Source organism: Carassius gibelio, chromosome B20 (assembly GCF_023724105.1).
Source record: "Carassius gibelio isolate Cgi1373 ecotype wild population from Czech Republic chromosome B20, carGib1.2-hapl.c, whole genome shotgun sequence".
NCBI classification, from domain to species: domain Eukaryota; kingdom Metazoa; phylum Chordata; class Actinopteri; order Cypriniformes; family Cyprinidae; genus Carassius; species Carassius gibelio.
Window position 1 is genome coordinate 4,059,015 of NC_068415.1, and position 19,129 is coordinate 4,078,143.

At 33.7% G+C, this 19,129-nt stretch overlaps 1 protein-coding gene across 1 annotated transcript; it reads right to left on the reverse strand.

Annotated features, from left to right (window-relative positions):
* Nucleotides 1–38: 38 nt before the first annotated feature.
* LOC127984148 (adhesion G-protein coupled receptor G5-like) lies at nucleotides 39–19,115 on the reverse strand. The gene is made up of 19 exons (XM_052586661.1): nucleotides 19,049–19,115; nucleotides 16,592–16,701; nucleotides 10,940–11,084; nucleotides 8,795–9,237; nucleotides 8,558–8,650; nucleotides 8,281–8,406; nucleotides 8,046–8,090; nucleotides 7,661–7,729; nucleotides 7,352–7,523; nucleotides 6,862–7,021; nucleotides 6,583–6,717; nucleotides 6,271–6,378; nucleotides 6,135–6,174; nucleotides 5,745–5,845; nucleotides 5,427–5,545; nucleotides 4,419–4,684; nucleotides 4,185–4,272; nucleotides 1,261–1,556; nucleotides 39–843 (listed from the first exon to the last, which is right to left on the reverse strand). Exons 4-19 carry the CDS (start codon nucleotides 8,829–8,831, stop codon nucleotides 707–709), a joined length of 1,992 nt encoding a protein of 663 aa, XP_052442621.1. The 5' UTR covers nucleotides 8,832–9,237; nucleotides 10,940–11,084; nucleotides 16,592–16,701; nucleotides 19,049–19,115; the 3' UTR covers nucleotides 39–706.
* Nucleotides 19,116–19,129: the final 14 nt, after the last annotated feature.

The window sequence follows — 19,129 nt, forward strand, 5'->3', positions numbered from 1 at the left end:
GACAATTGTGCATTACATAGTTCGAAACGTCTGTGTAGGTGTAATAAAAACTTAAATGTTCATAGCAATATATTATTTCTGAGTTTATGTGACTGGTCATCAGTAAACACACAGCTAATGGAAGCACAAGACTTGATGAGCTGATCAGAAACTACTGATTTCAATTTAAGATAGAAAATACACCTACTATCTAGATAAATGAACTGACTAAAAAGTATATAAATCAAATTATATCTATTAACTTTTAGCAACTTTTCTATCATGATAGAATATACCATACAGTAATCAGTATTTATTTATGCATTATGTATATATGCATAAAATTATACAGTGTTAAGACAAATACATCAATAGAATCGTATCATGAAATTCAGTTACATTTGCAGCAGTCTTTCCAAAAACAAATTTGTAATTAAAGCTAAATATACAGCAGATTATATTATATAATATTATACATTTTTATTAATTATACATCAATATATTTATTCTGTCTCAAAATAGGACTAATCCAATTCCTCTGCTTTGAATTTCTTTAAAATGAAATTCAATACAGTTCAAACTCATGAACTGAAAGAGCCCGAATTCTAAAATTCCGAAATTTCAGAAAGCGTTACGTTACAGAATTTGCAGTGGATTGCATTATAATACAAATGAATATAAAATATCAATAGACAGATAAGACATTTCAAATCCACAGACGTAGAGGTCAGATGGCTTTTCTGGTGTCTTCTGTGGACAGGTCTTCGTATGGGTTTTCTGTATTGGTGTCTTCAGTCCTTTTGCTCTCTTCTGAGTCTCCAAAGTGGCGGCTTGCTTTCAAGTAATATATGAACAAAAAGAATCCTAGAAAAAATGGATGTGATATTATGCATGTTTTATATTATAACTGTGATGTTTGAATGTTTTTTAAAGCCTTTTGTGCTTACAGAGGCTGCATTTATTTGATAAAAAAATATAGTAAAAATTTACTGTAAATAACTCTTAAAATAACTCTTTACTATTTTAATAAAGAATTGTTTTTTAATTTAATGTTTAAATGAATGTATGTTCAGCATCACTACACAAGTATTTAGTATCACATGATCCTTCGGAAATCATTATAATATGCTGATTTAATGCTCAAGAAACATTTCTAATTATTATCAATGTTGAACATGAACTACATTTTAAAATATATTCAGTCGATATGCTAGTACTTCCCTAAAAGCTGAACAAATGATAAATATGTGCATTTAAAATCAGCTGCAGAAGTGCTCTCACCTTGGAAGGAGTTCAGGATGGTGAATATGTAGTACGAGGGCAGACGCAGAGCTCCGTAGCCGAAAAAGGCAAAACTCCAGGTGAGTCCCAGCATACAGCAGAGGCCCAGGATGGTGGTGATGTCCAAAGTGGTGGTACTTGAGTGCTGCACCTTTTCAACCTTGTTCAACCGGTTCAGCTTCAGCAAGGAGAGCCATCGCAGCACAACAATGAAGGTGGTAAAAGTGAAGACAAAGATGAAGCAGTAATAACTGATGTTCACATAGTAGTGGATATCGGAGTCCAAAATCCAGCACCTGCAGGGGGGAAAAAAGTACAGATGATTAAAATGAACAAAATGACATATATAGAAATGTATATTCACCCTAGCACCCATTTAGTAATTGTTTCTTTGTAGGAACAGATTTGAAGAAATGTAGCATTACATTACTTGCTCACTGATGGATCATCTGCAGTGATTGGGTGCCGTCAGAATGAGAGTCCAAATAGCTGATAAATAAATACATCACAATAATTCACACCACTCCAATCCATCAATTAACATGTTAATATTATAAATAGAGGACTCATATTTTGGCCAGAAGTGCTGGTTTAAATTTAAATCACCTTAAAGGGGTTGTTGACTGTTTTTTCTAGGCTTGATTGTGTTTATGGGGTGCAGTCTAAGGAGCCGTTCACATATCGTGCCTAAAAACGTGTGGAAAACGCTAGGCACACCGCCTTCTTTCTAAAGCCTTTGGGCACTTGCGTGAGTGCGCAAAAGACGCGTTATGTGAATGGACCCTAAAATGTGTTTAGTTTTTTCACATGATTTACCTTTATTCTACACCGCTCTGTCCTTTCTCTGATAAACGCTCTGATGAGTTCCTGTTTTTATGTAGCCTGTCACTCGGAAATACGCAATGGGCTCAGTTTAGTTAGCTAATCCAGTGTGTTGTGATTGGCTAAACTGCCTCTAGTGTGAATCTAAACATAATGGCATCATCAATATTGCTTATCAATTTGAGCCCAAATGAAATGCAGAGGATATTAGTGAAGATGATTGGGTAGAACCTGTGCCAGCACAGCTCTTAGAGAGAGATGCAGAGCAGAGTAATGCGAGGAACAGTATTAAGAACCGCTGCTTTAGAACATTTAATTTGAAACTTGTGAATTGATTAGAATCGTTAGAAGACAGATTCGCGATTCATTTATGAATATATTTTTTACATATGAATATATATTCGTGATCCCTTAGTATTGACGGCATGGCAACAACTTTTCCTTTTCTCTATAGCAGCTCAACATGGCCCCGTCTCTTTTGTTGCATGTTCCTGTGGGTGGGGTTTATCAGGTTTTGTGACATCACAAACCCAGGAAGTTGCTCGTTGTAGTCCCTACGAACCATTTTTGTAGGCATTAAACTGCCATGTTTTTAAGAGTCTCTGAGATATTCTAAGATATCTCTATTTGCATTAGCATTTCTTTTTGTAACTTTCAGCATTGTATCTTTGCAGATATCGTTTATGCTCAAACATCACCAACTTTAAAAAAGTGAAATCGAATCAACCACCCCTTTAATGATGGATTTGTTTCTTTCAAACATACAACTTTACGCTTCAAACAGTGTTAACAGATGGACTGGAGTGTGGTGGATTGTTGTGATGTTTTTATCAGTTGTTTGGACTCTCAGTCTGACAGCACCCATCCACTGCAGAGAATCCATTGGTGAGCAAGTGAAGTAATACTACATTTCTCCAAATCTGTTCAGATGAACAAACAAATGCTTCTACATCCTGGAAAGCCGGAGGGTGAGTACATTTCCAGCAGTCTATTTATTTTATTTGATATTTTATGCAGTAAAAAACAAAACAAATTCTAAACAAATCTGTTGTTTATTTTCAAAGTTTACTCATCTAATATTTCTTTAATAATGAGTAGAAAAACATACATTTTAATAGGTAATATTAAGTATTTTCCCGACAATATTTTAATAATTTTGGCTTAAGTAAATATAAAATATAAAATGCAATTATTTAATTTTAAAATACATTTTAAAATCCTAAATAAAGAACAAAGGATCCAAAGGGGATTTTCACAGTGATGCCACAGAAGAACCATTTCTGATTCTCCAAAAAACCTTTCAGTGAATAGTTTTTTTAGTGTGAAGAATATTTTATATTAACAAACTTTTTCCATTATAAAGAACCTTTTGTACATTAAAAAGTTTCCATGGATGTTCTTCATAAAATTGTTTTCAATTCATAAAATGCAGAGGTGGACAGTGATGAAGTACACTTTTTTGGTATCAGTCTGTATTTACAGCAATTCCACTGTCAACTCAGTTCAACTGTGGTTGAATGGCTACACACAGTGAACACACAGCCAGAGCTGTGTGAGAAAACCCTGCTTTTTTCGAGGATGGGTAAGGGTGTTATATATATGTATATATATATATATATATATATATATATATATATATATATATATATATATATATATATATATATATATATATATATATATATATACTTTTTTTTTTTTTTACTCACTTGTTTTATTTCTATAGTTTAACATATCAAAAGCTCTTTATTCCAAAGATACTACAAGCTAATCACTGTATTCAAAAAATTAAGGCATAATCTATTGTAAGTTGCTTTAGAAGGTACTTTAAGTATTACAACAATAATAAAACTAACAAAATTAAAATACTTTTAAATGTACGTACTTCTTTATTTTACTTGAGCAAAAGTCTGTCTTTACAACTTTCATTTGTAATGGAGAAATATTTGACCAGCGGTATCTGTACTTTCACTCAAGCAATGGAATTGTGTACTTTGTCCACCTCTGATAAAATGGTTAAGTGTAGGTTTTCATGCATAACATTATATGGCTGCCATCATAATTTAGGAAGTCTATTTCATCATATTTTGGGGTCCACTTACATAGTTACATTGCTTGTGTCCGTTTTTATGGTCTGCTCACCATATTTGCCCAAGACGTAAATGATACTGACAACAAGAGCAGGAGGAGCTGAAACAAATTGTTGACAATGCAATGCAATTATAATATCAGTAAGCAAGAAAGAGCCTTCAAAGTTCTTGGGATTTTGCCCACTTGATTCTTTGATTGTCGGAGGACTTAGTAAAGTTCTTCAGAATGCATATTTAAGAACTCACCCCAGCCAACCACAGAGATCTTGATGATGTAATGTTTGATGGTGACTGAGTGTTTGGCCATCTGCAGGCAAAGGTGAAAAGCCTCCGCTGCAAACCAGGTGAAACTGGATAGCAAGCAGTAGTGCATGAATCCAGCCATGACCTTGCAGGCAGTGATGTCCCCTGCACGTGCTACGTACTCATTCGACAGGAAGGCCACGTTGAGCAGGAACAGCGCCACGAAGAGATTAATCAGCACGTGCATTGAATCAGTAGCCTTCACTTTCCTAGAATGTATATTACAATAACAGTTTTTCTCGATAGCTAAAACACTATAACCAGGCTTTTGAACTACAATTTCAAAACCATAACGCCATTTTTTAAAAAGCACAACCATTTCCGTAAACTATAAACACCATTACCCTTGCTTTGACACATAGAGTACAGTACAATACAGTAAATTAAGGGATAAAACATGAAAATGCATACATTTGATATGCCTGTTGTTGTGTTCATCATGTGAAAAGTTTTTTTTTTTTTTTTTTACTGGTTTTTGTAGAATTTTTTTGAATTTATTTCATCAGTGTGTAAGATTGTGTTGTAGTGTGTGTGTTTTAGATTTTTCCACATTATTTTATTGTATGAAAAAAAAGTAATTCTAAATGTCTCTTATGCCCACCAAGGCTGCATTTATCTTATAAAAACCCCAGTAGTATTGTGAAATATTATTTTAATTTAATATAACTGTTTTATATTTGAATATTTTTTTAAATATAATTTATTCCTTTGATCAGAGCTGAATTTCAGCATCATTACTCTGGTCTCATATGCTTTTAATATTTTGATATAATATGCTGACTTGAGGCCAAGAAACATTTCTTATTATCAGGGGTGCTGCAACAGTTCAACAACACAAAGCTCCAGCTAGTTGACTCAAGCCACCCTCAGTAGAAATCACATTCCTGGGCCTGGATTATATATATTAATCAAATAAATATTAATAAATATATTAATCAAATAAATTCTTACCTCATGAGGAAATGCATAAAAAGCCCAATGGACAGGAAAAACAATGAGAGGCCACAGCCGATGTAGGTGATGTAGGTGAGAGCGTTGAGGTCATTTTGGGAAATGGGTTCTGGAGGGATCTGTATTAAAACCATGTTTAGTTACACAGGACAATGGCAAACTTAAAGATTCAGTAACCACATAAAGTCTATTGTGATTTTATATGATTTTATCGACCACAAATTAATGAACATAAATCTGAAGGTATTTCAAAATACACAATTTCTATTCTCATTCCAACTCAATTTCACAAATTCCAGAAGGAAACGGAGAACCTACCATGAGCACAGCGAAGAAAGTCAAGTGTTCACATTTACATGTTATATGTTCTCCTTCTGTGAGAGTAGTACATCCTTCAGTTGTCCAGTTTGGTCTACTCCCTAAAAAAAAAAAAGAAGTAATTGATTAGTTTTGAGTAGATTTAGAGCGAATGAATGAAACTGACATTATGCTTCGGTCAGCATCATGTGCCGAAAGATTCAAGCTCAAGTACAAATACAACACTCAAATTGAGCTCTCTGTGATACAGAAACTGAACATGCATTATTTTAAAGTGACATTTTTTTAAATATAGAATATTTAAATGTCTGTGCTGTAAGAGACGTGAACAAAAAAAATCTAATTGGACAAATTAAAAAAAATAAAAATAAACATAAGAGCATCACAGACCGTTTCCATCCCATGATTTACAAACAGGAGTTCCAATCGCCTGGTGCAGAGAAATAATTCAGAATTTTACTAAATAAGTTTCAGATGCATTAAGACTACTAGAAATACTTTTCCCCCTTTTTTCACATTTGAATACCTGATTTTTTGGAAAGGTTAAGCTGATGTTGTCACTCAGATTGGAAATTTGTGCCCCCATTTCGATTGCATAAACCTCATCATTCAAAACTGGACTGTTCTCTGCATCCTTAAGATAAATATAAAAGAAGCTTGATTAGGTTTCTGTACAGAAACATGATGCAATTTACATCACAAAAAACATCCTACTTCATTATTATTTTAAGTCACATTTTTTTATTGATGCAGTTATGTTTTACAACATCTAATTTGAAAAATCACTTAAAAAAAACTGCTTTATGTTGTAAACATGCCATTTGATATTTCTTTATACCTTTGTCATGCTGGGAAAGCGGAAAACACTCATAAAAGCCTTTTCTCTGCTTTGGTTGAGTGCTTTCTTAGCGGCTTCCTCTGGAATACTGAAAACATTGGGATAATTTTTCAGTTGATCCAAATCATCTAAGACCTGTAAACATATGTAGATTTCAATGTTGGGGGTACATTTCATGTTTTAAGATAAACATTTTTGTCTTTTAAATATCACCACCTTCATGCAAAGTAAAAAAAATAATAATAATGTGTGTATGTCTGAAGCCATCTGTCCACTTACTTTGATGTCAGTTTCTGAAGAGTAGATGAAGTAGGACATCTTGATTTCAGACTCACTTGGAATTTTCTTTAAAATCCCTTTTACATTACCCATGGATATAGAGGCAACGGTCAAATTCCCCATCAGAGACAGAATGCTGGAGAGGTTTTTCATGGCCTCACTGAACAAGATACAAGATTATTTGTGATAACGTCTCTGATTGAGTAAATGGTTCAATTTACCGCCATTGGGACTGCAGGTAAGACATATAGGGTGAGAAGAGACAAGCCCTGGTATCTCCCTTTTTTATATCTCAATTGTTACAGCATAAAAATATACAGATTTTAAACTCCATAAAAATATTTTCTCTTGTGTATTCATCAAATAGATTCATAAATTCAGCAAGTTATTATGAAAACTTCCTAAATAGGGGTTGAAAGTTTTTAATTAACTAATATTACCACTAAAAGCCTTTTTTAAACTTGAATCACATGTTTGAAAGAATACTTACGCAGCTGTGCCAGCATCTGTTTCTGTTTTATTAGCATTAAATTTATTTGACATTTCTTTGGGTAAGGAGACTTCTTTCACCACTTCAAAAGGACTTCCACACTTAAAACAAGTTGCTTTTCCATTCTGGATCTCAATGTTGTTCATTTTACTTTCTTCACCTGCATTAATGGCTGTGTAAAAACATAGAAATGAAACAAATTAAAAGTAAATATGGAATAATTAAGTTTCAATGGGTTTTATAATGATACATTTATTCTGTTCTGAAAGTGAATAAAGCAAAAATAAGTACATTGTACCACATTCTTACCACTACAATTAGAATTATATTTTGCTTTCTGACACGTCTTTGTGGGATTCAGGCAGGTTATGTTACATGCTTACATACACAAAAAAAAAAAAAAAAAAAAAAACAATATTACAAGATATGCAAATAATACAGCCATAATATTATATATATATATATATATATATATATATATATATATATATATATATATATATATATATATATATATATATATATGCATATATATATATATATATATGCATACTATAAAAATACTTGATAAGGTTAATATTTCTGTTAAATCTGTCAGTGACTGTGTTACACCAGATTGGTTTACCCCCCACCACACTTACAGTAAAAAAACAGTATCTTATATCACTCAAGTAATTTTTGGAATTATACTTACCAACTTTCTCAAAATATTTAGTGGTTTCATTGGTCCACTTAAGGTCTTTAATAAAGAGAACAAAAACAATTTCCTAAATATGTATCTGATCTACAAAATGCAGAACTCTTGTAAAACAGCAAGTATATAGAGAATAAATTGATACTGGACATTTTAAAGAAACCTATCGGTCATATTTTTCTAAAATCACAGGCTACCAAATGCATAAAAGCAAAATGACAGATCTTTCATTCACCTGTAATCCAGTCTGTCCAAGTGCCATTTTTGCATTTCCCTTCAATTAAGCAGACAAATGTGGGTATAACAAATCTGCTTATATTGAGTTTGTATGGTAAATTTCTTGACAAAATCACTCCATAGTCTGCAAAACAACAGTTTAGAAAACAAGGTTACCCTGGGCTTAAAATAAATAACAAAACACATTTATTTCTAAAGAAAATCTACTTATTTTCATTATTGATAGTGGCACTAAGCAGTTCATCCAGAAAAAGTCAAAATATTTTCAAACCCACCTTTGCTCTCTGTTAGCGATGTGTTCATTGTACAGTTTGTATTTTCTTCAAATGAAAAAACTTTCATGTTGACTAGTTGTTGTGTAGTGTTTACTGAAACACCAAAAAAAGTTGTTTAACATTTTTTATATGCACATATTTTTTATAATTGTTTTTCGAGGAATGTTTATACACGTGACATAAGTAAAACGTTCTCTATTTAATATGCTGTTTGGGCTACATTCTGTCTCTCCTCACCTGAAGATCCATTAGAACAGCTCAGAATACCGGACATGTTCCTTGCAAAATTATTGCCTTTACCCAATTAAAAGACAAATGATAAACAAAGTGGCCACAAAAAAGCAACTTTTATGTTACACAATAACAACATTTACACACTTTCGCATTTTGCATTTCGTTTTTTAATAAATACATTTAATTCTCATTCACTTTCATGAACGTCTAATTTGAATCACCTGTTTTCAAGTATCCCATGAAACCATCTCTACCCAGGATAAACATATCCATAATTCTATCTGAAGTTCTGTCAGGAATAGGACATAAGTTGTTGTAAGTTTTAGTACAGGACTTAAAAGGTCCTACAGATATACAGAAGGGGACAGATAAAATGAGCAGGAGGCCACAAATGTTCCACTTCATTCCTGATGGGTTCTCCAGGTTCCTTGATAACATCTAAAGAGCTAGAAGAAATGTGAAAAAAAAACTTTTTGATTTTAAAACCAGTCTTAAGTGTCAATTTTTTGAAATTGAGATTTATACATAATCTGAAACCTGAATAAATAAGATTTCCATTGATGTGTGGTTTATTAGGATCATAATGATTTTGGCATAAAAGAAATATCTATAATTTTGACCCATACAATGTATTTTTGGCTATTGCTAAAAATATACTACCAGTGACTTAAGACTGCTTTTATAGTCCAGGGTCACACATTAGAACAACTGTCAATAACATTTTGGAAAATCCCTAAAATATGGTGCCTGTAAGGTGATTGGTCGGATAATGTTTTCTTAATAACTTCAGTTAAAAATGTCTTAATTCAAAAGAAAATATTAATGAGTCCATCTCTGATAATCACGCAGGTTTGTTTATGTATTAAAATGATCTCGTGGTCACAACATAATATCATGTTCCCATGAGTTAATATGTCCCACAAATTATTATGTCATGGCCACGACAAAACTAAGTAAACCAATCAAGTCACCTAACTGGCACCATACTAAAAGGATTCACTTTTTAAAAATTATTATTAGCATGTTTTCCGGTAATTTTTATGTATAGCTTATGGCATAGTCATAAGTGATTCCCAGGTAAGACAAAATCAGACAGGGCTTTAGGTATCATTCGTTTCCTGTTATTTTGTCCGAAAACAGTTTGTTATATTGCAAACTGGTATTTCTTATCATATTATTTTAATGTATTGTCATAACTCATTTGCAGTGCAAGTAGTTTAAGTGTTTACGGCACTTTGTTATTATTCTAGTTATTTACCTATAGTGGCTAATGTCTCACATACTCACAGAAAATAGCTTATCTTCCCTGACGCAAAATAAGTTTTTGAAACAAAAACCAACAACTACTTTTTAGACTGTAAATGAACCACATGTCCACCAATTTCTTAATTTTGATTGAACGTATATTTAATTTTTTTGGTTCAAAGAGAAGTGTGAAATGTTTTGGTGCTGCTGACCTAAATATTGTAAACAGCCTGTGGCAACAATGAAAAAGAGGTTTAATTCCATGGGAAAACTGTGGACTTGGAAACATTGTGACGGATAGTAATGTCAACAACGGACTTGAGCACTGTCACGGCTTCGACCACAACAGCTTGACGTTGTCTAATTTGGCCCGGCCAAAGTAGTATTGCTTTCCTCGGTGTATACATTTACTTACATTACTTACATAGTACAAATTTAGTTGGATTATTTGTATCCCCTTCAAAATTGCTCTTGAGAAATGTTATGTTTATTGCCCCCCCAACTGTCAGATTAAATTTACGCCCCTACATTTACAGTTCTTAGCTGATATTGTTATAAAAACTGATTGAAAAAATGAGGAAAAGCACACAATTTATCAAAGCAGTGACACAATCCAAAATCTCAAGACTAAACCAGAGTAGAACCAGTGTACAAGTCATTAACTTAATGACAGTTATTTTAGTTTATACAAAATAATTAGCATCTATGCACCCATTAAGAAGCTGTAACTGGACCTTTCCACTTTACAAATGCTTCTTTGTGGAAAAAGGTCATTTAGATTTTCAAAATATTCTTCACATTAAAAAAATATATATTTTAAGAATTCTGCTCACTCAAAGGTTCTTCGGGGAACCCAAAATGAAAAACATTATTTGTAGGAATGTACTGAAAAGAAATTCTTACCTGGTGAAGAGTCGTTGAGTCTTTCCAAATCATTCAACTCATCATTTCCTCAGATATAGATGGTACATAATTTTGCATGTAGCATTTCCTCCCTCCCCCTGTGGTTTTTCTTTTTTTGTTAATCATGTTTCTGGATGCAAATAATCTGGAAGAAAACAGTTGGATGAAACACAGTCCCTCTGAACAGCCATTTTCTTTACTGTTAGATGATTATTCTGTGACCTCAGTAAGCAAAAGAGTTTAGTTTTACTGATTAATCTTTTAAAATTGCCCAGAATAATATTTTTATGCAACCGAAACAACAACACACATGTTGAGCAGCGTCAGAAGACACATCATTATATGGACATTTGCATCGAAAAACAGCATAAAGAAGCAAACAAGATGATACTGTGAAATATAAATAAAGTTCACAATGTCTTATATGAATGATTAATTAAAATGAAATCTTGGTTATTTAATATTTCTGGAGTTTCATGAATTGTTTTGTGCTTTGTAATACATTTTATAGTTTGCATTTTGTGTAAAATTTACATCTGAATAATCTGTTATTCTTTTGGCAGGTTTGCATTTTACTTGTGCTGCTGGGTCAACATGTTACCTGAACTGATGTGTTTTTCCTTAGTTTTAAAATGAACTTCTCAAAGATTGGGTAAATTAAATTTTAAATACAAACTCTCTGGATGACAAGATTAATCTGATGTGATTAATCGCGATTGTCTGCACATTTTTTCAGTAATTTTTCAGTTCTGTGATTAGTAGTAAATCTCCATTATCTGCTTTCAGGTGGAGCAGCATTTACTACACAGAGCCGTGGTTCTCTGATAAGCGTTCGTACTTGCAAACTATATAATTGTAGGATTATGAAATTGATGAAATTGTTAGCCATAATGACAGCTGTTTGCGTATCTTCTCAGTGAACTACGGATCTGTGTAGTAAATGCTGGTCCATCTGAGAGCATATGAAAATACCACATTAATTAACATATTTCAGTAATGTGGTTTCTTAAACAGAATAATTCATATTTCATTGTATTCTAAGCAGTGATAAAGGCTATGTCGATTAGCATTTCACTATAGATATTTTATTTTAATGAAAATTATAGTAAAATAACTCAGATAAACCATATATTGCCGTAGTCATGTGTTTATTAGTCACGTTGAATCAAATGAAAGCAGTTAAATCTTCTGTTTATTTAGCTGCAGCGATTTCCTGGATTTCTTCTTTGGGGCACATTTGGATTTACATCACGAGAGCACACTCTGGCCTTTGGAAGGATATTTACTGCTGATCACAGAACTGTGCTTCACTGAAAAATACGCATGACAATAACAGCATCTGCCTAATCATGATTTATTGCCTTTGCGATTTAATTTCGATTAATTGTGCAGCCCTACTACAAACTACTAAGTTTGTAACTGTAACGAATTTACCCAACATGACATGAAATGTGACTGTTAGTTACAGTTACAAAAACAGTCATTTTTAACTCTTTAAATGAATTAATTCAAGTAGAGGCACTTTCTCTCATGTTGGGGTTAAAATGCAGAGCATATGACATCACTGATATTTTTCCATAGCTGCCAGTTTTACAAAGATCAGTACAACTGATTGTCAGAAATAACAGTTATTTCCTCCTTAGGAAGACAAACAGCCCTTAGAAGCATCTGTTGCTCATCAACACATTAGTAAAAACAAGCTCTGTATTCATATCAGTATTTCATCTGTTTGACAAATGAGTTGTGTCACAGAGGACGTCAGCCAAACAAATGAAACCTTGTGAGTTTACAGTAATGTGGATGGACACATTTCAAATGGCTTTGTGCACATATAGTACATATGTAGATGATTTACGAATATTGATGATAATTATGATCATTTACACTATACTGGAGCAAGCACTAGGTGAAGCTTTTTGCTAAAATATTTTCTTAGAGAAATATTTTACTTTAACATATGAGTCAGAGCGATTTCAGTTTAATCATGTTTGGGAAAATATAAGCAATTCTGTTTAATTATGTTTGCATATTGTCAGTAATTTTGTAGTGATTCAAAACACATCCTGTGTGTTTTTAATGGCATAATGGATCAGTGCTGGAGAAGGTTCAGCTGATCTCATTTTATTTCAAAAACTTTTTCAGGTAATGGATCTTATGGGTCTTTTTTTCTGTGATATGTTTTTTATAAACATAACATTGTTTTATATTTTTATTAATATTTTAAGATAAACACTTATTGTACTGAAGCATCAACACAAAGTGTTGTGAAAAAGGTTTTGTCCCCTTTCAGGTTTTTTTTTTTGCATATTTGTCACTTGAATGATTCTGTCTGGTGTTGGTTTCCATTTAGTTCCAGTTTGCTCCTGTTTAGTTAAAGGGTTAGTTCACCCAAAAACGAAAATTATGTCATTAATAACTCACCCTTATGCTGTTCCAAACATGTAAGGCCTCCTTTTATCTTCGGAACACAGTTTAAGATATTTTAGATTTAGTCCGAGAGCTCTCAGTCCCTCCATTGAAGCTGTGTGTACGGTCTACTGTCCATGTCCAGAAAGGTAAGTAAAGTATCATCAAAGTAGTCCATGTGACATCAGAGGGTCCGTTGGAATTTTTTGAAGCATCGAAAATACATTTTGGTCCAAAAATAGCAAAAACGACGACTTTATTCAGCATTGTCTTCTCTTCCGTGTCTGTGTGAGAGAGAGTTCAAATCAAAGCAGCTGGATTTCCGGTTCGCGAACGAATCATTCAGTTCACCAAATCGAACTGAATCATTTTAAACGGTTCGCATCTCTAATACGCATTAATCCACAAATGACTTAAGCTGTTAACTTTTTTAATGTGGCTGACACTCCCTCTGAGTTCAAACAAACCAATATCCCGGAGTAATTCATGTACTCAAACAGTACATTGACTGAACTGCTGTGATGAACACCAAGCCGAGCCAGATAACGAACAATAGACTGACTCGTTGGTCACAAACTTACAGCCGGATATTATCCTTCAGGATTTTTTGATAGAGTGCAGAATTCATGGTTCTGTCAATTATGGCAAGTCATCCAGGTCCAGGACAATTTTTGGAAAAATGCTGTGTTGGTTTTATGCCAGATGTAAGGGGACAGACACCTTCCAAAAAGTTAAACTTTTGTCTCATCAGTCCACAGAACATTTTCCCAAAAGTCTTGGGGATGCTGAGCATTAATTTGAAACACATGTATTCGGTACTTGCTACCTTAAATCTTTACTCTTTCCTTTCATGGCTTTGGAAAACTTGTTTCGGATGTTTCTCTACGTTGACACCTAGCTTTGTTGCAAATTCTTTGTAGGAATTAAATGCTTTCACTGAATGTTTAAAGTCTCTCCACAAGCGATCATACAGGTGAAGATATATTTGTGCCAGCTCAGCTATTCTACACCATGTATTCAGGAGATGTTCTTCTATGCTCGTACCTCCATCAATTGTGTAACTTTCATGGACCAATGGAAGCTCAAAGGTGTTTATAAACCAAAACGATACCCCAGAAAGTTAGCTTTGGTCAGCTGTTTTGAACTATACTAAAACCAACAGAAAATGCAATTTGTTTTGATTTGTTTGAGATTATGTTATATCAGTTCTGTCTTCGATTTCATTTGAAGTATATTAGTGCCTTTAGAAGTTGTTCTGGGTCCTTTTTATTGTCTCCTAGATGAGTTGTCGTTGCGCTCTTGGAGTTATTTTGGTAGGCCGACTGTTCCAGGGAAGGTTCATTAATGTTCCAAGTTCTCTCAATTTGTGGATAGTGGCTCTGACCATGGTTTCGCTGGAGTCCCAAAGTCTCAGAAATTACTTTATAACCCTTTACAGACAGATCCATGTCAACTATTTTGTTTCTCATTTGCTCTTGAATTTCTTTAGATTGTGGTATGATGTGTTGCTCTGTAAGCATGCTTCACATTGTCAGACTATTCAACAGGTCTGGCAGTAATCAGGCCTGGGGGACGCTAGTGAAATTGAATTCAGCTTTCTAAAATAATGTGGTTAATCATAGTTTTTTCATTATTTAACAGAAGGGGCAATACATTTTTCAGGTAGGGTCAGTAAGGTAATCTTTTTGCAATATTAAAATTTGTTTGATATATATTATTTTATATTAATTTTATATTATGAGCCATAAAATTATGGTGTATCAAATATGATACTCAAAAACCAAAAAACAATAACATCATTAAAAAATATATGATTTTAATACTAGTGTTAAGTTTCCATTAAAAATTGCATTCTTGTTTGTGTTCTGATGTTCTGAACATTCCCATTTTTGTTCAGATTGTCAGTCTAAATCTGATTGTTGTGCATATCCGATTGTTATACAATCATATTTAGCAAGACTGAACAGCAAAAAAAAAAAAAAAATTAAATCCAGTTTTTACAAATATGTGTCAATAGTCAAGCCAGATTCATATGTGGTTTGAAATGATATTCAAATCCCATTTCTGGTTTCAGTCTGACGGCTCAGATCAGATTTTGCATAGCTATTTGTCTACAAGGCACTTTATTTCTAATTTAGCAATTAACAATTGATCATTGCACACCTACATGTAACAGATAGGTGCATAGAAAAAAAAGTACAAAACACCTAAGAAACAAAAGAAAATACCACACATTACAAATACTTGCAAAGTATCAAATAATATAATTATAAAAATTCTAAATTTGTTTTTTCACCGAAACATTGTCAATATATTATTGTTTATGATACATTTGCAAGTACCGGTGTTTCAAATTTTACATTAAATTTTAAATCTTTGACTTTGGAATTGTAAAAGTGGTGTGGAGCATGGGTCCACAGCATTTTCACAGTTCAAACCTTATAACAATGAAGTATATTTAAAGTAAAAATAGACCTTACTGTAATGTCAAAAAATTTTTACATATTGAGTGACATGTATTTCCCAGTCTAGTAAAGCATTAAAACAGTGCTTAAAATCAGTCAGCTAAAACCTTTTCTGAATATGATTATATAATATAAATGTAATATTCTATTGATAACTGGAATTAGAATTATTTTCATACTATTATAATATTTATATTTCGTTTTAATTTTAATTTTAGTAATGTTTGTGCTTTTGTCTTGTTAACTGGGTTTTTAATATTTAAATATAGCGTTACTTATTTCAGTTTTAGTAACTTTAGTTTTCAAATTAAATTTATTAAGTACTAAATGTAATTAATTGCAAAAATTATTTTTAATAAAAACAATTTTATTTTTTCATAAAATGTTCATATTTTACATAAGCTTTATTTTTTAAATTATCTTTTTTTTAGTTTACATTTTCTTCAAGTACTGTATGGTGGATGTATGTTACAGGCATCCTACACATCTAATAAAGCTTTATTAATCTTGTGGTTAAGAGAAAAGACAGATTTTTTTTTTTTTACAGTAGCTTCCATATAAATAAAAGATTTGGCTTAATATCTGTAGACATCTGTAGCCTTATATTATTGACATTGTGGCTTATAATTATGTTTAAAAAAGAAAAGAATTACTCTACTCGTTAAACTGATTATATTTATCTAGATCACTGAGACCGATCTTTTCTTTTTGCCAGTTCCTTCAGTTTCAGCTTTGACATATCAATCTGTCTTCCCTCAAGCATGATGTCATGCAGTCTTACAGCCATGATGTCAATTCTGATTCATCTTTGGTTGTGTTCATTGAGCTGCTGTCGCTCGTCTGGGGACTCATTCTTCGTGCTAGGTGAATCACGCAGCGCTCAACATGCATCTAAAGTTTAAACACAACAGAATGACAAGTACACACTGTTTGAATAAAAAGGACTGGCTAGACCTCAAATATGACATTGTAAATGCTAGAATTAGAAAAAAAGTTATATTTTCACTTTTTATCCTGTAAATGTCAACAGCCAATCTAACAAAAGCCTAATGTAACTTTGTAAGACTCTGATCACAAGCTGCACAGATATTAGCAGTGAATCTCAGCAAATGCTGTCACATTTATAGAAAAAAGACTTGTGAACAAGCATTAAGATATCACATAGGCCTGCTGTGATATTGCAACAGTGCAAAAAGTGTGTTACTGAATGCCTGCTTGTCATATAGAATACTTCTTACTAAGAGCAGAACGGCAGCAACAACATCATGTTTGGCTAGCACTTGGATGACTGACAGAAGCCCAACCACACCCTGTTTTAGCAGTTTGTGGTTTGTTACTAGGAGTCCACATTGTTGCTCAGCCAATCAGGATGAAGAGAAGTTGACCTTCTGCTGTGGGTGTATCCCTTCAGGGCAGCTGCAAAAACATATGAATGACTAGGAGATCGTCATGAGCAGCCAATCAGGACGCAGCACTGATCTGACCAATCACAGTTGCTTTCTGTTCTGCCAGACAGTTACCAAGTCACTGTTACTGCCTGGGTAAGCTGGGGCCGCCTGCCAATGGCTGAAAGTGCTGTGAACTCAGCACCTTATTGGCTGAATAAACACATGCCGTTGCTAGGGAGCTGCACCAATTGCAGCAAGGCCAAAGTCAGCTGTTTGGTTTCTAGGCAGGATTTACTCACTGAGATGTTTTGGCGGGAGAGCGGGGAGGAAGGAGGGGGCTGTAGAGTGAAGTAGAGCATGTGATGTGTGTGTGTGTGTTTTGCTCTCCCTCTTGTAGGATCTTTCTGATGCAACATGCCGTTGTGAGGGAGGCGTCTCCTGGGCCTCTTGTGATTTTATTATTTTTTTAATGGGTCTTTACTATGAAACAAGAACCAATGATGTAGCTGTTGCCACGGAGGAAGCGCCAGCACTTGTTTTGCCTCGCTCTCGTCTCTCGTACCTCCCCATCCACAGTTACCGTAGAAACAGAGTCACTTTGAATCTATTTCAATCCTCTTCCTCTAGTCAGTGATTTGTCTGTGCCTCATCCTCATCTCAAACCATCCCAACATTTTAGCTAACCGAAATCCCTGCCAGCAACGTGCTGGCAGGTACGGACTAGTAAGTTTTACAGGCTTGAAATAATCTATAACAAAACAAGAACTATTCTTCCTTCATGTCAGTCAACACATTATGTTTTAGAGTTAACTAGCACAATTTTTCACATTTAAATTGGCCATTGCAACCACGCGATTGAGCAGCGCAGCAACCGTGTGTGCAGGAATGCTGAGCCCAACAACTGTCAGAAAGGATGATGTCATCACAAGTGAGAGCAGGAGGACATTCAGGTGACTCACTGCCCAGTTACAACAAGTGCACTTGAACTGTACACTTGAACTTGAATTCTGCCTCAAGCACAAAATATGCAAGCAGAAAAATGTGAAAAATGGAAATGTGAACAAATTGATCATAGTAGCCACAAATATCCCTCTGTCCAATCAACTTTAAAAATGTTAACCAAAGGAAAAAGAAAAACATGTCAATGTTCACCCCTGTGTTTAATAGTGCACAAAAAAGTGGGGGGAAAAAGGTGAATACATTTCTTGTACAAAACTATCTCTCTTGCTCTCTCTCTATCTATATGTATATAATATATATATACACACACACACACACCATAGTCAACATTTGAAGTGGATCAAAATATTTTGGTTTTTGGACAACTTTGATGAAAGGTTTTGATCCACTTCACATGTTGACTAGTGTATCACATATACATAGATGAATATTAGATTTAACTTCTGAATAGTTTATAATGCTTCCAGAAGTACTCAAATTAAAGGCTGCCATCTTGCATTTTCTAAGTTCCAAGAATATCCATATCATGTAAGTTAACTGTTAGTGACTTAACATTATTTGAAAGATACAAGTCTTAGTTGTAAACACCCGGCATAGCCTAATAACGAATAACGCGCAAACCTGTTGGAAAACGTCAAGTCAGAAATAACGTTAACGTTACATACTTTAGCTAATTAAGGCTGTCAACGGAAGCGTTTTTTTCACTAATTTGGAACAGTTTAAAGCACTTTTCAAAGTTTTTCAACAAATCCAACGTCAAAGCTGCATTAAAACGGTTTCTTTTAAATAACGTAGCCACTAACTAACAGTCTGGACCTATTAAAACTGCTTAAACACACCGTTTGTACTCAGAAAGATTTATAGTTTCAACACATAAACCCTAAACTGACCTTTTCCATCTCTCGGGCACCAACAACACGCAGATTCCCGCCTCCCGCGCGAGTAATTACCATATCACGTGAAGACAGGGG